This window comes from Carassius gibelio, chromosome B3, assembly GCF_023724105.1.
Source record: "Carassius gibelio isolate Cgi1373 ecotype wild population from Czech Republic chromosome B3, carGib1.2-hapl.c, whole genome shotgun sequence".
Taxonomy (NCBI): Eukaryota; Metazoa; Chordata; class Actinopteri; order Cypriniformes; family Cyprinidae; genus Carassius; species Carassius gibelio.
In genome coordinates, this window is record NC_068398.1 from 11034349 (window position 1) to 11058567 (window position 24219).

At 38.1% G+C, this 24219-nt stretch overlaps 2 protein-coding genes across 12 annotated transcripts in view; one reads left to right on the forward strand and one right to left on the reverse strand.

Moving 5' to 3' along the window:
• Positions 1–4366, reverse strand: LOC127952087 (epoxide hydrolase 3). 2 transcript variants are annotated; one of them, XM_052550367.1, is made up of 8 exons: positions 4150–4366; positions 3195–3343; positions 2393–2478; positions 1996–2153; positions 1658–1786; positions 1431–1534; positions 1090–1238; positions 1–1008 (listed from the first exon to the last, which is right to left on the reverse strand). In XM_052550367.1, exons 3-8 carry the CDS (start codon positions 2422–2424, stop codon positions 771–773), a joined length of 810 nt encoding a protein of 269 aa, XP_052406327.1. In that variant the 5' UTR covers positions 2425–2478; positions 3195–3343; positions 4150–4366; the 3' UTR covers positions 1–770. The 2 variants fall into 2 exon arrangements, with proteins under 2 accessions (XP_052406327.1, XP_052406326.1); XM_052550366.1 differs by lacking the exon at positions 4150–4366 and having other exon boundaries at positions 3195–4110.
• brd4 (bromodomain containing 4) overlaps positions 4143–24219 on the forward strand; it is a 45309-nt gene continuing 25232 nt past the window's right edge. For 2 of the 10 annotated variants that reach the window (XM_052550340.1, XM_052550337.1), the window contains exon 1: positions 17993–18653. In XM_052550340.1, the coding sequence (XP_052406300.1) occupies positions 18553–18653 (101 nt within the window). In that variant the 5' untranslated portion in view covers positions 17993–18552. Of the gene's footprint in view, positions 4287–4468; positions 4487–8481; positions 8641–10098; positions 10233–17970; positions 18654–24219 lie in introns of those variants that run through there. The other 8 variants (XM_052550342.1, XM_052550344.1, XM_052550345.1 and 5 more) reach the window with 8 other exon arrangements.

Below are 24219 nucleotides of genomic sequence, written 5' to 3' on the forward strand. Positions count from 1 at the left end.
TTGTTAAAGGGTTCAAAATTTTCATCTAGATTTATTTGTACGTGGAACACTCTGTCACATACAAACATATTGGATGGCCATTCAGACTGTCTGTCACCAAAATGCTCATATAACCATTAAAGTATCATAAAAGTACAATAAAAGTATTGCAAAAGTATTGCAGAAGTGATCTGTATGACTCATGCACTATATTCAGCCAACCAAAACCACATTGTATGTGATAAACAGACTACTCACGTTAATGCAATGACCAACAAACAGGGTCTCGTGAGAATGTTTACTGCGTTTTGTAACAAAAGTTACTATATTTAACTGTGACGTATAACAATCATATGTTCAGTACATATCCCCCTCAACATTCAGGAATTCTTTTAGGGAGAATTTGTTCATTTTAGTCAATGATGTTGGGATAACTCAACATGTGCACCCAATCACAGGAACACTGAGCCAAGAATGGAATAAACACATCAGATGTTTTGATGTGGTCTTACAGTATTTAGTCACACTAAATTTAAACAGACTGTAATACATAACAGGCTACATTTTTTGGTAATGATGTTGGATGATGTTTAGTTAAACAACTCACAGGAAAGAATTTAGTCAAAATGTCTTGGAATTGAAGATCTCATAAAAACCATTCATATCTGCTTTGTCTTTACTTCATTTAAGACAAACCCGACAAAATGTAAGCAGTTATTTTGTAAGTGAAAACCAGAAACCTTGCTAGAGCTAATAACTCAAAATAATTCGTTCTTTGCGTCAAAAGGCAATCAGTGATTGTGTTTTAAGATGTCTCTATCCAGAACAAAGTCCCATATGAGCTTGTTGACTCTCTCGGGTTGATCTTGTTGTACCCAGTGGCTGCATTCAGGAATAGTGTGAATGACAACTGGACCCCTTACATAAGGCCGCGTTCCACCGGACATGCCCTCAACCAGAATAGTGTCTGCCTCACCCCAAATTAACATGCAGGGCACACCGACATCCTGATGCTTGTACAGAGTGTTACTGTAGAAAGAGTAGTGAATAATGATCACGAGGAAGTGTACCACCAATGACACAGGAATGAAAGTGTAATTAATGTTAAACCTGAGAAGAGAACGAAAGTAGTTCAGAGGGCCTGTGAGTCCTCCTGGCTGGGACAGCCGGTATAGGTACCCCTCCATCTGGGTCTCAGTCAGTCGTCTGGATTTGTTCCTGATGCCCAAATTCTTGCCACAAAATAGACTTCGAACCAACTATATGCACATGACAAATACAAGTTGCAGAGAATCAACTGTCACCACTTCTGAAATGTCACCATTAGACTAATTCAAAGGACAGGAAGTTACCTAGAGTTCTTTTTTTAGTGCTTTCTGTTACCGTAATAGCAATGTCAAAACAGAAGTTACCATAAACCGTTTAACCACAGTCTCTCGTTTATACGCTACCTTAAAATCTTCAAGAGACAAAACAATTTCGGGCAGCATTGGTAACTGGAAGAAACATGCATGTCCTGAGCGCAACAGCTGAGAGGGTCTTCTCAGAACGGCGTCTGGGTTTTACAGAAATGAGAATCAATTGTCTGCCCCCAAGTACGTTTCGGTTCAGAATCAGAGTTGTGTTGAAAACAGAAATTTAATTATGCCCTTTCTGGAAACTGTCAGTATACACTCACCCAACCACGAGGCAGGGTGAGGGGCGTTCATCACAATGAGACGTTGCACCATGTCTGGCCTTTCCAGTGCAAAATGCCATGCCAGCATCCCACCCCAGTCATGTCCCACCAATATACAACTTGTGTGACCTGTAATTAAACACATCATACCAGTGGTTAATTGACTAAGGCAAAACTGGTTCACATTCAGCTGTGAACCAGTAATTGCAAAAGCACAATTAATAAAATGTAGGTTAGTCATAGCCTATAACCTAAAATATGACCCCAAATCTGCCCAACCTTAATGTATGGTCAGGGGCTGCTACTATTCATTTGTGATATAGTCAGTCAGTAAGTACCCAGTTCATCGATGGTGTCTCTGATGTCATATAAGAGTATGTCCAGTGAGTATTGCTCCAGCGGGACAGGTGCGTCAGAATCTCCACAGCCACGCAGATCTAGCGCCACCGTGTGGTAATGACTACTGAATTCCTGTAATTGGTAACGCCAGGAGTACCTGCAGGTCATATGTGCATTTAGTAATATAAAATGATAATATATTCTATGTAAATATAAAACACACCCACATTGGAAAAACAATTTGATATAATAAAATAATAATTAGTAACGTTATATCTGAAGTGTCTGTGTGCTTTCACTTAGAAGAAAACAATATGCAGAAACACTTTACAGAACTTACTGCATCTGGTCTACAATATAAAATAAGCAGAAATAACAAATGAAGAAGGAAATAACCAGTTTTCTGGGAAACCATGAAGAAGCAGCATTAGAGGCCTTCTGTGGTCTCCTTTGGTTACATAATGAAACCTCAAGCCTGAACTCTAAAGGGTAAAAAAAAAAAAAAGAAGAAGAAAAGAAAAGAACAAGAAACCAAGAAAAAGATGTCACAAAACGATGTCAAATTATTGGAGGTAGACTACTGACTAATTAAGCAAATAACAAACTAGGTATAACTTTAGCAAGTAAATAAATAGGAAACTGTGAATACATCCACACGCTTTTCAATTACTATTCCAACAATCTTATGAAATCTTATCGCAGTCTTATCAAATTTGGGAAAGATTGGAAAGATTATATAGATTTCATTGAACACTGACTAATGCACGCTGCTAATAGTGATTTCAGTAAAGACAAAGGAAAGCGGAATAGATTGAGGAACGCCGTGTTCTGTGCTGGTTTTATACGTCATGGTTCTGTCTAAAGACAGGTGGCGCAAGAGCACAAGATATGGACGATCATGATTTAGCCCTTCATTCACCTTTCTCACTAAAGAACGAACACTGATCACGCAGGGATAATTTTTTTTTTTTTTTTACTTTAAAACTAATTTTACCCAGAATTTGTGTGTAGAGTAACAAATTTAATTAAAGTTACATTTATAGGTCGAAAGACTGAAATAGTATTTTTCTTACTCCAGTAATGGTTTTAGTTACATCTTCGACAGTATATATTACCTTCTACATATAACTTTGTTAAATGTTTTTTTTAAGGCATCAGATCAATAATTGATAATATTCTTCGTTATAAATGCTCTTACCCTGCCCTTCAGAAACGCGTGGTCGCCAAGTGCAGGGTCTTTAAGGCAGTCTGGGGGTCTCTTTCGAGCGTTCCATTGAAAGGTTCTATATGGATCCCTAAATCCAGTCCAGACAGTTCGAATCAGAACCAAACAAGCGGTGATTCCAGCTATGCCGTATACGAGAATGTAATATACAAAAGAGAGAATCCATAAGCTTAGTCGTGTTGGTAATAAAAGCAGGTGCATTAAAGAATTGCTCATGACCGTAGTAATTATGATGATCAGAGAGATATAAGCTAGAGACACGGGCTCTGTGTAACCAATGTCCCTTGCCTTCAGAGAAGTTCACCTTTCAAAATAAACCCCATGTGACTGTGTGGAAACAACTGTCACTGAGCTATTTCTGTACCACAAATAAATGGTCTGGGAGACTGGCTTAATTACATGCATTTTCCCCTTAATCTTCGGCTATCTTAACTTGAATGCATAAGCCTATATGTAGTCTATATATTTGTATTCCTATTTTTTTATTGTTTTAATTTATTTATTTTAGTTACAAAAAAAAAAAAAATCTAAATTACATAAATTGTTTCCAAATACTGTGACTGGTTGACCAGATTGCATAAATCATAAATATGTAGCCGACTTCTCCACAAAATTGGACTTTAAGATGACAACCATGAACGTGAACCTGCAGTCTTATGAAAAGGTATCATTACTCAGGTAATGTTAATGGCTTGAGTCATTTCAAGGGCAGCCAAAATTACCATTTAAAACCAGTCAGAATTGTAGAAATAAATCTTTATATTTACAATTAAAGCTTTCTACACTACTTTACTTGTTTTAATGTCTTTAAGTGGTATCAAGTCTTGCATATAGAGATAGATAGATAATTTTAAGTTAATTCACAAATAGTATACTTTCTTTAATAGACGGAAGAGAGCTGAGCGGTTTAAAGTGATCTCTCTCACACGTGTGACTGACAGCAGCGCTCGCGGTCCTCACGTCCTGTGCGTCCTCCGCGCGCATGACGTCACCGACGTCTCGAACTGTTTGTTCTGGATTGTGGGAGAGAAAGAGCCCGCGCGCCCTCACAACAAAATAAAGAAGGTAAACAAACGAACGAGCAGCCTTTACACTCACACAAAGCGTTTATTCCGTATTAAACGTGCCGACATGTGCCGCGTCGTTTCGCGCAACAGTCAAGCGCGCTAATCATCGCTGAAATGATTGTCTCGGTGAAAGCGGCCTGTGTGTCGCCGAGTGCTAACGCTAGCAGCTAGGAAAGACGAACTCATACATTATAACGGGTCAGTTTGGGTATGATTCCGTTATCGGGCTGGTTGCGTTTGTGTTTTAAAGCAGTGTTTCCCCGTGTGCGTCAAAGAAAGCGGGTAATGAAGGGCTCTGAGCTTGTTTATTAGCATTAGGCCGTTTGTCGTCCAGCGCTAGCACAGGCTCGCGTCCCTGCTCTGCGCAGCTCGACGCTTCTCTGTGCGGGAACGCTGGAGGATTTGACGTAGAATGGAACGAGAATAAGCGTACGCTTCACGCGTTGTCAGATTAATTAAGTCGAGTTCATGTGAACTGCGCTCGACATTGACCGATGTGTATTAGTCGCAGGCCGTGGTTGTTTCACGCTTTGGGGTGAGACTAGTGTGTGTTTTGATTGCGCGCACACACACACATACAGTGTGATACGTAACGTTACACGAAGCCGGACAAATCCGTGTCATACACCGTTAGCACTGATAGCGGGTGATGTTAGGAGCTCATTCTCCCGCTTTTAGTTACTAATACAGTGTCTCAACCGCTTTATATTTACTTAACAGATGTTTTGAACGTATATGAACTCATTTAATGGGACTGTAATGGTGTGGCCCTCGGTGTTTTAGCGACTTTGAGCAGAAGTACTCATCCGAGCTGCCCACAGTCGCCATTTTGTGCTGCTCCGCCGTGTAACGGAGACACGCACAGCCTTTAGCTTTTATTGAAAGAAATGTGCCAGAGTCAGTAACGTTAGTCGTGTTTGAGTTTTATATGTCCTTTTCTTTGTAACAGTTCTGTTCTTTACATTTAAAGTGTATTTTGTTGAAAACCGCGTCAGTTTAGAGCTCTTGTCAGCAGCGCTTTCGGTTTGAGCTCCGAGTGAAATCTGCGATTTGTGGCAGAAATATCAGACTTGTGTATCTACCTATGGACAGGTTCAGGTGTTCAGTGTATTTACTAGATTCAGGGAAAGCAGTCAGTTATTCACCTGCTCTTGTGTGCGAAGCAGGTCTTTGTATGTTTAATGTTAGTTATCTGACAGCACTGCTCCGTGATTGACCGCTGTTGAATCACTGACAGGTTTCCAAGCCTTGAGTGATTCGTTGTTTTGTTCAGCCGGGATTTAAGTCGCTTACCAATTTTGCTTGCTTATTAAATATATATTTTTGTTGTCCTTCGAGTTGAATTAGTGTCAGGTACAATCGCATTTAGCTTGTGACTGTGAAATTGTATTAAGGCAGGCAAATTGGGTTTGTTTTTAGAGAGCTGAGAGCTTTTCCTGTGTGCTTTGTCAGGGTTGTTATTAGAGAATTGAAATGGTAGTTACTTTTAAAACTCTACCCAGGTGAGTATACAGTATTTGTTTTCCATCGTGCTCTCTGTGTAGGCAGTTTTGAGCAGTTCTGACAGGATTTTGCTATTTTTCTTGAATCAGTTTAGATTGCGCAAAAAATATCCAACATTCTTTTTAGCAGTAATTTCTGGAATTTTGTGGAAAATGTACTTAAAAATGTATGCAATATTTACCATATTATGTGTGACATGTACATTAGGTGTATATTATAGTAAAAATGCTGAAAGCTTTATTTTGTCTTAAATTCTTTAAATTCTTAAGCTTTTACAAATAACTATTAGTGATTTTTGTTCTTTTGCTTTTATTAAAAATGAAAACATGTAAGCAATTTATTAACAATAGGATAAAATAGGGCTGGGAGATATTACCAAAAATATTATCTCACATTTTCTACATATCTACACATCTACATATTTTATCATGATATTCATGTACCATTAATGGAAGGGAAATATTTGTTTGTTAGCATTTGAGATATATGTAAACATAACTCCAAGAAGTTAACTTTTAATTTATGGCCCACTGGAATGTTTTATTTTTACCTAAATTCTTAATTTTATTTACTTATTCATTCACTTGATTCTGTTTTATGATTAATACTAATTTGCCATCAAACATGACGTCTAATCAAATAAATGAATACATATTTTAACAGTTTAGTGTATCTAGAAATATTATCAAATGTATATATGGGCCTAACAGTTTACAACAACACATTGCATTTTACGATGATTGCAGCCCTAGGACAAAGATACAAATTAAATTGTGCTTTTTCTGTGTGTACTTCAGAATACTAAAGAAAGTAAGTAATCAAATGTAAAATATAACACTTTGTAGTCCTCCGCACTGTGTGAATTAAAATGACTGATTCTTCTTAATCTGCTAATTACGTCAAGAGCAGTGAGTGATTTAACCTTGCCTTTTGTTGTTTAAAGATAAAGTAAATTAGACATTACAAAAACTGGAGAGACTAAATAACTTCATCAGCTTTGCTTCTTTTGAATTGATTTGATTGAGTTCAATGTGAAGAATCTAAACATCAAGAGAAATCTGACAAGTTGAAGTAGCTGTGCATTGTTAAAGATGTAGTTCACCCAAAACTGGAATTAAAACGTAGATGATTTTGTTTCAGTGGAACAGATTTGGAAAGATTTAGCATTACATCACTTGCACACTGATGGATCCTCTGTAGTGAATGGGTGCCGTCATAATGAGAGTCCAAACAGCTGATAAATACATAACAATAATCCACACAACTCTAGTTTATCCGTTATGGTCTTGTTTAGGGCTGTGATGGTTGCCGTTGTCTACTGCCACCGGTGGTTGTGCACGTGACATCACGCACTCTATAGCAAGCATAATATGTAATAAATAAGTCTATGGTAATTAACAAATGACCTCAAACACCATACACAGCGTTTCCTTTAGATTGGCTGGTTTATGTGCAGGAAAATACAGTTTATGTGTTCAGCAAATAAATTTTGTGTTGGGCGATGGACCTTATTGAGAAACCAAATACTACATCACCGATCTGAAACCATCTCCATTAGGGCTGTGCGATTAGTCAATATAGTCATAAAATTATGATGTGAGCTTGCACGATTTATAAATTGCTTTATAGCATGATTTTCCACGGCCCCATACGCAACGCCAGGTTCACACACTTCGTCTGTGTGCAGATTTTTTCTGCATCCATGTTAATGTATCAGAGAGTTCACATTGCTTGTGGTGAAACGTGAAAAATGTTGACAGAAAATGTTAGAAATAGAAAGGTGCTAGAATAATTATTATCTAGCACATGAGTGTAGAGAGATGTGAGTGCACAGGACACAGTTTGAGTGAGTGGAGAAATTAATGCTTGCACATTTTATTAATGTGTTTTCGCGCTACAATAATGCACTCTCAACATTTGTCATTAAAATAACGGCATACTCCAAGGAGCATGAATATGAATGTCTATGAAAGATTGTATTACTGTACTGTGATAAAATAGAATCACATTTTCAGAAACGTCTGGAAATAAAACATTCAATTTCTTAAAATTATTTAAAATTAAACTCTGTTATTTTCCAAAAAAAAAAAATAACAGGGGGATTTACTATTAAAATTAAAAACATGGAAGAAATGTTGTGTGATTTTTAATTTCTTTAAAAAATAAATTTATTTAGTCAGCGCTGTTTCATCTGGCTTTAAACTAGCTTAAATCACAGAATCATTTGTGTTTTCGGCTGAATTTAAGCGCTTCAGTTCACACTGGATCTCACAGCTTTGTTCAGTCGTCGTTGGTAATGCTGTTTCGTTCCGCTTTTGGTGCATATTAAACATATATTGAACTCGTTATCGTTGAAAATTAAATCAATAATAATTGTTGTTATTGTTTTATCACCCTGCCCTATTTCTACAAATAAAAACAACTTCAAATGTATAGTTGTATGTTTTGTAATTGTTTAATGCTAATCTAATTCACAGTGGATAATGGGTTTGTAGTTCTTTCCCTCACTGAAGCCGATAAAGTACTCAATCTTGTACCTTTGTCTTTTTGTCAGATTTTTTTATTTTAATTTTATTATAAATCCCTGAGAAAAACTATTGTAAACAAACACTTCAGAACCAGAAATGCTGAAAAGTGGGCAGGCACTCATGCACTCTATGAACTATCTTGTCTTACTTTGGTGTTACTAACACACAGGTACTGTAACCTCTGTACCTTTCTTACTCTGTGTACACAAGTCCTCATGCAGAATAAAGTGCACAGAGATAGCAGGGCGGAGGTCAGGGCAGATGCTGGAAGTTACACACAAACAGCATTGGATATGTGTGCTAATGTACGCATGACTCGAGGTCAGTGTCTTCAGACCGCTTGTTTGTCGTTTGGTCATAACTTCGCCGGGATCTTTCAGAGTGTAATTGAGCTGTTGCTGGGTGGAATGCCTCTCTGTGTGCGTTTCTGGTTTTCCCCTCCTCAGTTTTTGTTGCCATATTAACTCCATCATTGGCCTCGTTTAGGATGTGACCTCTGAATGGGGGAGCAAAAGGGAATGGATGACAGACCAGATAAACAGAAATGTTCTTGTATCTGTTCTTCATTCCAGTATGGGGCTTCAGACTAGCTAACATTTGTGGGCAGTGGAAATTTTTATATAGTAAATTTATATACGTTATTGCACTCAAAGTAAATGTTCCATTATTCTAATAGTATTAGGCCTATATGTAACTGACTGATAACTGCATTGATAATAAAAGGAACAATGTGTTTGTTGCAAATTCAAGAAAAGTTTGTTTTTCAAAGCACTGTGATGCATCTTACTTCAAGTGCAGAACTCTGACAAAAACAATTGGCCAGAATTATTGCACATCTGGCAGTCTTTATATTGTTTTATTGACAGATTGTACAGGTTTGAGTAGCAACGGGCTTCTTTACACAGCCTGCGCATGTGCAATTGGTGCTTTTGACCGTGTATGCGGCACACTGTCACAAAAAATGGGAAGCACGCGGATGTCCGTGCAGAGTCTCTGCGCACACTCTCTGATGACGATTTTTCGGCATGCATACCATAGCGGACTCACACAAGTGGAAAGTATAACACAGGCTTAACAGTATATTTGTTCACAGCAGTTTAATATTCCTTAGGCTCTCTGTGAAAAAAAACACCGATTTATTAGATTTAATTTATACAGTGAAGAAGACTATGTAGTTTTATTTTACATTTGATTACTCATTTTCTGTACCTGAATACTATTAGACTTGCCTGAAAAATATAAAGCACTGTTTATTTAATTTCTATCTTTGTTCTATTATGTTTATCAATGCTTGTTATTCATTTATTTTCTATGCATATTTACTCGCCTACAAAATCACCCCAAATCATTGATGATTTTTTTTTTTAATAGAGCGATTCATGACATCTGTTGTTTTTTTTCCCCATATCGCAATACATTATATATAGCAGAAAAACTGAATAATGCAATTTGGTTTTTTTTCCAATATCGTGCAGTCCTATTAAAAATAAAATGCAAACTACAAACAAGGACAGGGAAGAAATGAATGAAACAAACTTCTGCTATTTTTTCAAGTATTGTAGGTTTAACAGCAGCATTCATCATAGTCTGAAACCTTGAATTTATACTGTCATAGAAAAATGCCCTCTGTGATCTAAAATCTTGCAGCACTGCTGTGAAATCAAGACATCAAGCTACTGTCAGTTAAATCATGTATCAGTACTGTGTGAGTGTGTTGTTAAAATGAGTGGAGGCTTCAAACAATCACTCACATCTGTCTCTTTCTCTGTCTGTCTCCAGTAGCGTGATCGGCGTTGTCCGTGTTTGAGCTGGTGACTGCTCTCTGGACCGTGTGAAAGCAGCTCTTCTGCTGAGTGATCTTGGAGAAGATGTGTGCGCTCAGATAAGAGACTCTTCAGACGAGAGACAAAAATGTGAGTCAATAATCTGACAGCACCTTCCATTCAGACCTGTCATAATTCCTGAGGGGTAATAAAAGCGTAATGTCTAAATAATGGCTGCCAAATAGGCTAACAACTTTATGAAAAGTGGTTTGTGTCTGTCAGATCACTTCCCTGTAGTCAGAACATTTTCACAGCAAAAATAATTTTTCTTTGAGTGGCAGTACTTCAAAATGTGTTGATTGTGTTTTTTCCAGGGTTACCACAAGAAAAACTAATATGCTAAATGAAGGCAAATTTTTTATTAATTATTAGCGCATACACACACACACATATATTTAAAAAATGGCATTAAGGTACATTTTATTTACTTTACAAGTCAATGTATTTTTTGTTTGTTTATAAAAAAGTTTTTATTTATTGTTGTTGTTTGTTTATTATTGTTCTGCATTTATTGGACTGTCATCACATCAAACCTAAAGATCTTCACAATGTTTTCATTTTTGTTTCCTAAGTTTTCAATGCCACAACAAAAATGAATATGCTAATGAGACCTCTTTTTTTATTAACAAGTTCAATATATTAAAAAAAGTTTAATAAAGTGAAAAAATGCATAAGTAATGAGAAATAAAGCAAATTATTCATGTAAATACTTTATTTTTTATTAGAAAGTTAGATATTAAAACAATTGCTGTAATGTAAAATGCACAAGCAGTAATGAAAAAAATAAAACTGTATTTATTAAAATAATTACTTAAATGTATTTTTGTTTTTGTTTTTATTATAATTACTGGTTGTTGTTGTGCATGCATTTATGTGGCTGTCATCAAATCAAGCCTAAAGATCTCATTTGGGAATAATGCATGTAATGGGACACTAGCTTGACCCCGATGACAAAACTTGTCAATTTGCCTTGAACCAGTAATACTGTAGAAAAACTGGTATGGGAGGTTGCTTTATTTAGTTTAACTCTTGTCTTTATTAAAAGTCCAGGTAATTCTGACATTCACACTGTACTTATATAGAACAATAGATTTTTGTAAAGATCACCAAACTATATAATATGAGGGAACTTTCCCCAACCTTCAGGGGTTTCTGGCCTTGTGATGCTCCTGTATCCTTCTGAAGAATCCCAGCTTTAGAAACGAGTAGCAGAATCTTTTTTATTTTAACACTGTCCCTGATCTTTTCAGTCTGATTCTCTTAATGATTGTGATTTGCATTTAAGTGTGGATTTATTTTTTTATATAAGTTCTTTCACTGCATGAATCAGTCTATTAAAATGCATTTAAAATGTTCACAATTCAAGATATGGGGCAAAAAAAGATATATATATATATATATATATATATATATATATATATATATATATATAATTTACATATCATGTTGTTAATATTACACAAAGAGTGCAGTTTTTCCTCAAGTCGTCATGATTAAAAATGTGATTTAGATTTTATACAACAGTTCAATAAACAAGAAGTAAATATTAATAGACTTATGTTTTAGACACCAATGCACTTATTCGATCTGAGCAACATGATGGTGTTTCGTTCCTGAATGAATAATCAGTTTAAATGATTTGGTTCAATCGCAGTGACTCACTGATTAACAGTGACTTGCTGTCACCTACTGCCAGTTTTAATTTCATATTTAACGGGGTCACATGACGTTGCTAAAAATAACATTATTTTGTGTATTTGTTGTAATGAAATGTGTATTCTGTGTAAGGTTAAAAAACACATTATTTTCCACAATGTACATTGTTGTTTGCTCCTGTGTGAGGTGTCCACTTCAGATGCAGCTTCTGTGTTTCCTCTGCATTGTAAAGATGGATTTTGTTGATACTAATTTTATTAGCTTGGCCCAAATGCAGGAATTTGACTAAAAAGATGGTGCACACTTTTAGAAAAAATGGCTTAAAGTAAAAATCCCCTCAAACCTTATTGGAAAAGATTAATTTCTATCACTGCTGTGAACTGACCATACAGAATTTTTTTATATCACACCCCCCTAATTCTTTATTAAATGTATATAATAATTTATTGATAGTAATTGTTTAAATTAATATAATTAATACTTTTTAGTCAAATATGGTACTATAGACATTGCCCTAACCCGCTCATTTGGTATTAATTTAATTTGTGCAGGTTTTTAAAAAATGTCTTAAATTTGAGCTTAAAGACCCTGCAGAAACCCTGTCCAGAGGACATGTCTACTGCTGTGAGCGTGTTCATACCGCTGTGGCTGTATGACAGAAGACCGAGAGGGGTCAAGGTGTCTGTTGGTGCTCTTGTGTGCCAGCGTATGGTTACTGGGGTCTGTCCCATGTGCCATGGGAGGCTTACGCTTGGAGCAGATGGAGAGAGAGTAGAGCTCTTTTTGTGTGTGTGTGTGTGGGTCCTCTTCTTTTCACTCAATGGGTTACATGAAAGCCTTTCATTGTTCTGTTTTTTTGTCTGTCCTGTACTTCCCTCTTGTCTTCATGGGCTCACTCTCACCTGCTCTAGCCTTTGTACTCCTCCCCGATGCAGGCAAACACACACACATGCACAGAGCAGATTACTTGTCCCTGTTCTCTCCAGCCAGGTCCCTGTTGGCTCGGGCTTCTCAAATGTTCAGATGATTAATGGTCTCAGAATCTGAAGGCGCTCACCGCCGCCGCCTCATCCATTCCTCCCATCCCCCTGCTTCTCCTCTTTCTCCCCCAAACCCATCTATGTTTGAATGCAGGATCTCTCTCTCACACACACACACACACACACACAGCGCCACCAAATGCTGGTGAGGGTCGTCCCAGCCTCTCAGAGTTGTGCTTTGTCACTCGGGCAGCTGCTGTATTGTCTCTGGCGGTGTCTGGGAAGGCATGTGCTCTCCGGGTGGAGCGATTGCCGCGGTTTGGCCAGGTTCTGGCACGCTGCTGCGGAGTACTTCCCCCAGCCATATATACACGGCCTGATGAGACACAGATCTCATGTACACACACTTAAAGGAGCAACGGAGTCCAGTGCTGGGGCTGTAAAAGTGAGTGCAGACGGTCAGGCCTGGATAGAGGTTTACCTGGAATGTGAGCTGTTGAGGTCAAAGGTTAGAGTTCCTGTCCCCTCTGGCGGACAGGAAGCACTCTGTGTACAAGTCTTGGTTTACTTATATGGGCCAAAGGTCCTCATGAGAAATATCTTGAAAACTTGACTTTTTAAAATATTTTTTATACAAATGTGCACAACTATTTTCAGCATTGATACTGAATGTTTCTTGAGCAGCAAATCAGCATGTTTAAAATGATTTCCGAAGGATCACGCGACACTGAATACTGGTGTAATTATGCTGAAAATTCAGCTTTGCATCACAGGAATAAATTATATATTCAAATAATCACTTATTGTAAATTGTAAATGTTTCACAATATTAATGTAGTTTTGATCAAATAAATGCAGTCTTGGTGAGCATAAAATACTTCTTTTAAAAACACAAGTTCAAAACTTTGCATCATAGTGAATAGTAGTGTTATCCAGGTGAAAAGTGAGTTCAGAGCGCTTTAATATGCCAGTTCTCTCCTCAGTGCATGTGATTTCAGATGCTATTCATGTCTGTGGTACAAACAGGGATTCAAATTTGAACCCCTTAACCGTAAGTATGAGTAATGATGTTTGCTTTAGCAAGCACTGGTAATTAGCGCTTAAAGACTTACTTAAGGTGGTTGGAACTGTGGCACAGTGGTTTAATTCATGTAGTATAATGTTGAGCTTAGCTCATGTTGCAATTTGAACCTGGCTTATTACCTTCCCTTTCTGTGCTAAACCTATGAATAAAAGCAAACAAATGGCATAGAGGATAACTGTTTTTGTTTCTGTGTCTGAGCGGTGAAGGTTTGGGTTTATAAAGAGGTGGATGATCTCACACGGGATTTTCCACGTCACATCTGTTCATCTGCTGTTGTGACCTCATCTCTATAGAGATGTGTCACTCTCACATGGCCCAGCACGACGCCCACTTTTATTTTCACTGGCACTCAATACGTGATAATTGCTTGTTAGCTTCTAATGTAAATTTGTCTCCCTTTTGGGTTGGAATGATTGTTTACAAGTGCCCTTTAATGAGACCGAATCAAATCTACATGGACCTTAGAGGAGAAACCGTATTTAATTTGGTGCCAGCGAGGCTTTGAGGGATGAACGTGCAGCCTGTTATTCAGGTCTTTAGGCCACAGCAAATTTTTGTTTTGTATGCTGAAGAATAATTTGCATGTATAAATGTTCTACAGTCCCTGTGAGCAATTTCCAAGTTGAAATATGAAATGAAATAAGAAGATACATTTTTTGCTTTTATCTTCATATTTTTCATTAAGCCTATATGAACGTAAATTAACGAAAATTTAAGAATGCATAGAGCAAGTTTATTACATTGGGGCATATATATATATAAATATACATTTATTTGTCTTTTATTTAAAAAAAAGCTTTTAGTTTTAGGTTTTAGCATTGATTTTACTTTAAACATTTTTTTTTTTATCTTGGGCATCTATTCTGAAATAGTAGTTCCTCTGTTGGACAAAAATGGCGATCTTTTTTTCAATCCATGCCCTTTTGCCACTTACAGCAGCTAACAAATCATTGCTCTTCTGTTCCTCTCTCTCTTCCAACATTTTCCCCTCCTCTGTGTGCTGGCTGTTGGTGTTTGTAACTGGGTGGTCCTAAACTGAAAGTAAAAGAGAGTGAGGTAAAAGTGGCAGAGAAGGCGGGAGGATGGAAGGAAATTAGCCTGAGTCATGATGATGATGATGATGATGATGATGATGATGAGGTGTGTGTGGACAGATGGTGGGCTGATGCCATCGGGGGAGGAGACAGTCGATGTAGACAGCAGGTCTTTTAGGGGAATGAGAGGTCGTCCCACTCTGTCACACAAACATTGATGTGTAATTCTGTGCTTAAAGGGATAGTTCACCCATAAATTAAAATTTTTATCATTTACTTAACAGTCCATCTGCGCTTAACTCACTATTATCGACCACATGTACTGCCCGCGTTCAGAACTGTTCTGCATGCACGGACCAGTACTTTCTGCGTCATCTATTTTATTTGCAGGGTCATTCTGTGTGCAGCATGTGCATAACAGTCCTCGGAGCAGACTAATCGGTGGTAAATATACGGCCCTCAGACAGAACAGACAGGCTGTCGATGAGTGACAGGGCCGTTCACATATTGCGCCTAAAATGCGTGGAAAACGCTAGGCGCGCCGTTTCTCCCGTTTTCCAAAGCGCTGACCTGTTCTCTCCATGAAGATGCAGAAATTTCAGGAAAGGATAAATGGATTTGCAGCACTATAAATTGCTTGCAGTAGCTCTGCTACTGAATTTATTTAAAAATAGCAATCCATAAAGCTATGATCAGCTGAGCTTTCAACGTTGTAATGGTAAAGGATGAAGCTGATTGGTTAGTTCTTGTCACATGACCCGCTCTTGTGGCATTCTGAAAAGTTGATGTTTTTAACTCGATGTGGTGCAGACATGCCTGGAAAAAAACAACCGACCAACTCTTCTCAGCTAAAGCTAAAGGTTTTGTTCATATTTTTTAAATAATTGTAATGTAATAATGTATAAAATATAGTTTTCTTTCTTTTGCGACACTTTTCCTACTGTAAATGACAAGATGTTAAACAAATTTTGTATTTTGACAAGACCAATAAAAATAACAAATAGGCAAAAAAAATTGTACAACCTACTTTTTTCTTTTTTCTCTGTGATATTTTTCCTTTTGTGTTGACAGCAAAATGTAAAAACTAATTTGATTCTGGAAAAGGTGACTAAAGAAAGAAAGTAAGAAAAGAAAAAAACTCCCATACGGTCATAGCCCTATGCACAATAATTTGATAAAATCTAAACATTTAGTGAAACAACATTATTTAATGGGGAGATAAAAACGGTCTCCTCTAACCCATAACTGATCTGGCAGAAAATGATTAATAATTCTAATTAGAGCGCGAGCTGGAGGTGAGTAATATTTGTCTACTGTCAGTTCACTTTCTAATTGGGAATAATTTAGTTCCATGTGACAATCTACAGAGTGTGCGTATTAACCCCCACACAACAGGATTTCTGATCATAAATATTCAACATGTTGACCTTCTTGCGAGCAGATTCGATCACTCTCAACACACCACAGGAAAATCTTGATAAGATCATCTGTAGAACCATCAAGATAATCGTAAAAATGAGTGCCATCTAATATTTGAGATCAGTCGCATCCAAAATAAAAGTTTGTTTACATTGTGTGTGTGTGTGTGTGTGTGTGTGTGTACTGGTGTATATTTATATCTGTGTATATATGACTACACACACTCATACATGTATACAATTTAATAATTATTTACATCTAAAAAACTATACATTATGTATATTTGTTGAATAAATTTGTATATATACATATAAATATACACGGTACACTTTATTTTGGATGTGATTAATCGTGATTAACCAATTTGACAGCATAGTAAAAATTTAATTGCTAATTGTTAGTCCATAGTGCACTAATGTTATTAGATTTTGTTTTTTAAATGTATAAAAAATGTTTAATGTATTAAATTCGGTAAATGTGAATATTTACATGACAAGATTAATAAATGCTGTAGAAGTGTTGTTAATTTGTGATTCTTTACTGATGTAGTTAACTAATGTTAACAAATGAAACCTTATTTTAAAGTGATGCTGACAAAAGCTTTGTGAGACAAACCGGTTGTAAAAAAGTTGTAGCTCTCTGAAACTGTTTTCAAATACAATTTTCACACTTCCAAGATTAGACTTCAGTGACCTCAACAGCGAGTGCAAATGAGAGCTGTGGAGGGTGGAAAAGATTTTAAGTGAGCAATGACTTCTGGTTTTTACTCGCAAATCTTCTGTATGGCTACTGGCGACTTGTATTATAACACATGAGTCATGTGGACTACTGTTACGGTGCTTTTCCATGTTCAACGGAAGAAGTCATCATTTAGATCTGAGGACGGACGGATGTTTGGAAAAGCATGAGGATGAGTGATGACACCGTTTGCGTTTTGGGTGAACTAACCCTGTAATAAGCCATGCTGGCTGAAACCACCCCACTTCAGACTCAACACGAAGAGCCCTGATGTAAAACAAATGCTCATAATTTCCACACCAAACTTGAGCCTGTGTGTATCAAAGTTTGTGAGTTTTGTGACGTTACCTTGGTGAACACATGGAAAAAATCCTCCCACAGATAACGCTACTGAAATCAACACCCTCTCACAACTAAGCAAAGGGTGTCCAAGGAGTTTTGCGTCAATCTCCCATGTGTTTTATGCAGGTGTATGCCTGTTTTGTCCTCTAATTCACCCATGTGTCCACTCACTCATTCACTGTTTCCATCTACTCCTCTTCCTTTGTAAACCTTCCCGTCCAAAGAGAGTCTCAAGCATCTATTTGGTTTGGCACGGAGGGCAGCCCCACTATGGCTTGTTTTTTTTTTTTGTGCCGGTGCGGTCTAGACGTGTGAATGTGTGCAGCATGTGGAGAGACAGCAGATAAGGCGGCCCTCTGTGTAGTGGGGGAGGCACACAGGAGATTGTTCTGAAAAGAATGAGTGGGGGAAGGTGAAACGGAGGGAGGAAGGGGGTGGGGAGCTGAAGGTGTGTGTGTGTGTTGAGAAGAGCCATGCAGGAAGAGAGCGAGAGGGAGAGAGAGCAGGAGGGTGGAGAGTGCTCAAGCTGTTGATGGGGAAAGAGAAGGGAGGGGTTAGAGAACGAGCAAGCGCAGGAGAGGCGAGGGAGGGGTGTGTGGGTAGAGCCTCTTCTCAATGAGGAAGCGCCAGAGCCATTTTCACTGTTGAGTAAGAGCACGCTGCTCTCTACGAACGAGCGAGAGAAAGAAAGTGGGCCTTTTGGGTTTTTCCGGAGCAGTCTTTGCTCATTCTTCCTCCCTCCCACTCTCTGGCACCCCGCTGGAAGCGGTTTGCGCGAGCGAGTCCTCGGGTGGACACACAATGGGGCGAAGTGCCTGTGTTAACTGGGCCGTTGTGCTTTCGACGGGGGGAAGGGGTAGAGAGCCGACCGGCGCACAGAGCTAACAGATCCAGCCGGTCTCAGGCCTCTGCACCTCTCTCTGTCACGAGCAAGACTCCGATTAGAGACTTCTCAGGAACCACGAAACCTTCCTCTCAGGACTATGGTGGACTAACTATGGATTAACATGTATTTGGCTCAGTGGATTTTAGGAAACGTACGTCAGAACTGGAGATTCGAGAGCGAGAAGTCGCTGTGTTTTGGGAAAGAGTGACGAACTTTTCTTGCCTTTTTAGTTCCCTTTCTGTTTTGCTTTTGCGCCGAGAGGAACTCATAAATGGATTACAAAATGCATTCCAAGTCCAATGATTTGCTGGATTTTCAGACACTGGATGCCCTTTTGGAAAAAATTGCCCATTGCTCCGTCCCTGTTAAAAGGTAAAACTGATAAGCTTTTCTGTGAAGTTGCTTTTCTGGAACATTACACAGTGAATCACCGGTGTCGTTTGCTTGTGGTGTGTCTCTTTTTGTTGCTTGCTAGCTTGTAGTTTGATCTCGATTGAACTTAGTAGATATTCAGGTTCAGTGTTAGAGTCTGTTGTTTTGATTTACTAGAACGATTTTACATTTTCACTTCGTCAGGTCAGAAAAATTTGTCCTTCTCTGAGAGCCTTCCCCAGATTTCCCTCAAAATAGTATTTTTAAAGGGTACCATTGTTGGTAAGAAAGCTAAAAGCCCCGAATAGGCAGCCTCCCGTTGGGAGAGAGGGGGTGTGTGAGCGAGCAGAGGGAGGGGGTGGGTTTTCCAAGGAAAAGGGAGGTGGTGTATTTGTTGTGGCAGAAGGAGAGAGTTCAGCCGGCTATGATTTAGCAGCTTCAGTGAATGGTAATGTCAGACTTGCTGCAAATACGCAAATGTAAATGATGTGACCTTACTTTCAGACTTTACTGAACACTGAAAGATATCTGGGAAAAAAATTAGTTTTCAGTGGATAACATTCAAAATGAATCAAGATCTGCATCTACAATATGCTCTCTTTTTCTCTTAGGAAGTTTGTCCTTGTTTGTTTGCTCTCTTCTGTGCTGATCTTAGAATAGACTTCCTTCTGTCCTTTGCTTGTTCAACCAGGCAAAGTCCTTCAGGTGTACCTAGAAAGGCAGTTCACCCAATGACTCACTTTATAGTCTTTAAATGAACCATCTAGCATTAGTTTACTGTACTTATGTTGCATTTCAGTGATTTACAAAGACTATACGCTAGGGTTGGGTATCGTTTGAATTTGATCAATTCCGACTGATTTCGGTTAGATTCTCAGTTTCGATTCCAATGGAATTAAAAAAAAAGATATCAAGCACATTTATTCTGTGCCTCTTTTTGCAAAACATTTAGATGCAGCTGAATCCCATGAACAAAAATCACCAGGCTACATAAAAACAGGACTCTTTTTTTAAAGGGCTGTTTGTGTGCAAAATAGAGCTGCTTGATATTTTTGGGGGAGATTGGGGGGTTTAGAGAGATTGTGGTTCTCTCACGATTCAGAAGATAAAACAGACAACTAAAAAAAATCTCATGTAGTTTATTCTGAAATATTCAACCTCTGTGCATAACTAACAGTCTTGAGGCTTGTGAATGTGTGTCACATGCAAGCTGGACATTCCCACCCTGTAGCTGGAGTCGTGTGAGGCATGTGGAACAGTTGCAGTCGGAAAAAAAGTTCTCCAGTCACATTGCGCACATGCTTACCGTGTGCCAGTGCGCTCCTGGCTCCATTCTCCAATAGACGTTTGTTAGACCCCGTTTGGAGTCATTTTAGGTCACTGATCAAAGCGCTAGAGCAAACAACACGCCGTGGCAAATGTTCAAATCACCTCTGTTTTGTTTGACGGGGGTTCCTGTGGAGTCACACTGATGTTTGTACAGATTAGTCCCCTCCACTTCAGGAGCCGTTTCACAAACACAACTGTGAAGTTAGATGGTTTTACTCCTTTCTGCTGGCAGCTGAAGGGACCGTGAAGCCTGAGATGTAGAGAAGAACAGCTCCCAGAAGGAGCGGTGGCGAGACTGGACTGTGAAAGAGGAGAGGAGAGATGGATGAGGGAGGTGGGACTCTTGGCCTGAGCAACCGACTCTGTATAGTTTCATTTATTATTTATTCATATGCTTTCAAGCAAATAAACCTGCTGTCCCGGTCCTGTACTTAGACCTCGATTGGGAGCCTTGAGCCTTCTGCCCTGAGAAACTCCCAGTAAGCATAAATGATTAATTGTTTACTTTCGTTAGGGATGCAGACATTTTGTTTGCTGTCGGTTTTTACACCCTCCCTTTCGTGTGTCACAGTTAGGTTTGGCCTGCCTGTAGAACCAGATTTCCTGGTGTGTGTGTGTGTGCGTGTGCTCATGTTCGTAGTAACCAGAGCCGCTTCCTCCCTCGCACACATTCCATAGTGGTACATGGTGATCTGTGTCCAGTTCAGAGGCCAGCTTTTATTTCCCTGGGCATTTGGGGCAGGAAGTTTAGTGCCCTGGGTCGGGAAGGTTCATAAAGTTCACATTCTTATTAGTACAGCAGCCAACCTGTTTTCTGTGCTATTTCAAGTCTTTAAAACACCGTAACGCCTGTTGCACTTGTGCAATTATTAAAGTTGGGCTGAAACATGAGCTTTTAGTCATTCTTCTCAAGAATAGTAAATAACTTTGAGCAGAGCCTAGAGCATTGAGGAGTTTTACAACCCAGTGTGCCCTTACTAATTGACCGTTTTAACGTCACTGCTAAGTTGTCCAAAGGTAAAGCCCTGGAAGGTTATATTGGTGCATTTATTGCTTCTATTAGTGGGTGTGGGTTTTCACCGGGCCTGTACTGGAAATATTTTCTTTTACGTATAATTCAAACAAAATCGGACTTTTGATAGTGTTGGATGTTACTGACAAGCCACTGCTTTGTAGAGTTATATAATAAATATCTGTACCATTTGCTTGAATCTTGCATGCCAATTCTCAAAAGCAATTAAACACAAAGTTTACATTAATATTGTAAAATAAAGCATAGATTCTGAGAATTTCGAAGCTTCTCATTTCATCTAGCCTTTTAGTGGTCATGGATGTCAGGGTTTGATGGAATAAGTTAATTGAAATTGAGGCTAAACTAAAGTGCATGAATGTTTACACAAATTATCATTCATTAAAAATTTTCACACTAAAATCTATTCTGAAGTTGCAAAGAAATGTAGGAACACCTAATACCACCCACACACAGTCACTCTGGGTGGCCTTATAAATGTGTTAAGATAGCATTGAAGAATTTTACATTTGGTTTGAAAAGGTGCATTGTAGCTTAAGCTGTTAGGTTACACTTATATACAGCTGGCTAAAGATTACAGGGGATGGTTGATAAATCGCAAATGTAATTATTGCGATATGCATATCGCGATGGCGTGCAATATCTGAAACCTTTCAATAAAGGGCTACGTAAATCAGAATGTTGCAAAAGGTCAATATTTAAGTTCGACACATATAGCAGAGGAATGCTTGATGTTAAAAAGTTAAGTTCAGTAAGTTGCAGAAAACAACTCTGCTGTCTCTTCTTGTCTGACTCACACCTGAGGTGCGCGCACAAGCCGCATCTCGCACAGTGTCTCTTCAGTTCTGCCACACACGTGCAAAGTGCGCGCGCACACACACATAAACACAGAGAGACGTGTTTCAGTTAGTTAGAACACAGACTTGATTCGTCTTTTGCATCTCCTCCTTATGTTTGAACAGACACATACACAGAATTGTCAATAGTACCTGTCTTGACGATCATTCTCGTAAACGCAGTCAGCTGAGAAAGAATTTGTGACTACTTTTTATGGACTGATAAAACTGCTGTTTTTTTGCAGAATTTGTAGTGATTCTTTTTCAATGAAAATATAATTTAAATAGATTTTTCATATATTTATATATTTTCATCGCTTTTAAAAATGTTTTACATTTTTTATACAAGGTATCGTATATTGCATTTTTCTTCAATATCACACAGCCCTAGTTTGGAAGCGTTTTATGCAGATTGCTAACCTCAGGCACTCTGTGGGTTATTTGTAACGCTCAAAATTCATTAAAATTAGAATGAGGTTAAGAGTAAATTCATGTGCACACGCACATGTTGTGAATAAGATGGACATTTCCTGATATGATGAGTATGAATAATCCACACAATTATTAGTAATTGAGACCCAGTGCCTTTTGGTCTCAGGTCAGGGATTGTTCATGCTCTACTGATAGTGTGCAAGAGAAATTCATTATTTTCAATAATTTAATTTATTCACGTTCGTGTGACATTGCAAAGGGGCATTTGTGTAATAACTTAAAGCTGCCAAAATGTTTGGAATGAGGAAAATGAATGTTAAGCATTCCCAATGCAATTTTTATATGGAAACCAGATCGTAGACTTGAAACATTTTATAAATTTTTTATTCAATTAGTTGTGCAGCCCTAATGAGATTTGTTTAGCTGGTAAGTGATATGAAAGGCATTTGTTGTTTTCAGACAGGTTTAATCCCACGGCTGTACTGTCATTATTATAACATTCAGCCTCCTTGTCTCTTGTGTGTCAGTCAACCATATAATGGAAAATCAAGCTTTTAGCCAAGTAACAACTTCTATTAAATAGTCTATTTCACTGTATTAAGGTCTCATAATGGATTTAGGTGCATTGCATTGTTTATCCACCACACATCACATGTACACAAGCAAGATTTTCTGCCAGCCATTCATACATTTTAGCGATCCATCACATCTTAACTACCCTGTCCATAGGGTAGGCTTTTGTGGCTCTGACCAATGGTCATTGACATTTTCTTTCAGATGTACATGCATTGGTTTTTGACAGGCGCTAGTAAGGAATCATTTTTCTAAATTTTACTGCAAATATGAAGCACTGACATTGTTCAGCTGTACACATGCTGTCAGTGATATGACTTTTCAATTGTGTAATCGCTCATTCAACATCTGCATGCGTAACTTCAGATGACTCTGAAGTGGTCAGAAAAGTTTGACCATTTAATACCAGTCATAATTTGCTCATTACAGTTTATGATCAGGATTTGTTCCTAATTTTAGTTCTCAGAATCTGACTCATGGTCACTATATCTATTGAGATTGTGCTTGTTTTCTTGGGTTTCATAGATGTGTTTGTGATGTTTAATCCGGTATTAAACAGGATAAAAAATGTAAATTGTACAACATGTGTATAATTACTTATTAATTACAAGCTCCGTCTTATACCACGTAGATAGAAATTCTTTTGATTTATGGGTATAATAATCTTAAAACACACAATTACAGTCCACAATCTGAATCACTGTATTCCCAATTTTGACTTGTACTATTGAGAATATCCAGACTAGAACAAGCTTGCGAATCTTATTTATTTGCACAATTTTAGACACCGTACTGTGGTTTGTGGAAGTGTAGAGTTCAATAATATTTGAGAATTCCCTCGAAGCTATTTGCACCATTAAAAAAAACAAAAAAAAAAGCACGTTGTCTCAAGGTATGTGGTTTACACCGTGCAGTGCACCATGTGACTGTGTGCAAACAGTGAACTCGTGCACACAGTGTTCTGATTGACTGTGATTTGTGACTGTCACGTTGCACTGCATTTCAGTGTTCAGGAATCCAGTTGTGTCCGGCCTGGTTAGGACACTTTGTAATGATTATAATTAAGGCTGCAGCAATTACTTGTACTGATGTTGGGTCAAGTTTCTGTTCATGCCACAGTTCAGTACTGTAGCCAATTAACAGATGTCTTAACCTGCTCGGTGTAAACTAATTTAACTATGGGAAATTATTAACACTTTCCCCCATGTAGTTTAGTTCTTTAGTTTTACAATGTAATCTGTTAATTTAATTTTAAAAGTATATTGAAAAGATCTATGAGATTTCTTTATAAAGGTTTTTGAAAAGTCCAGTGAATGTTTTCTTCTGTAAAGGGTCATTTCGGAGGTCTTCTTTGACTACATATGTA

Bases quoted from the DNA above. Each gene is read 5' to 3' on its own strand.
- LOC127952087 (XM_052550366.1), bottom strand. From the start codon at position 3,437: ATGAGCAATTCTTTAATGCACCTGCTTTTATTACCAACACGACTAAGC. The intron at 1,787-1,995 runs GTACTTACTGAC...GTTTAATTACAG, and splicing joins AGACACCATCGATGAACTGG to GTCACACAAGTTGTATATTG. The intron at 1,009-1,089 runs GTTTAACATTAA...CTCTTTCTACAG, and splicing joins TACTTTCGTTCTCTTCTCAG to TAACACTCTGTACAAGCATC.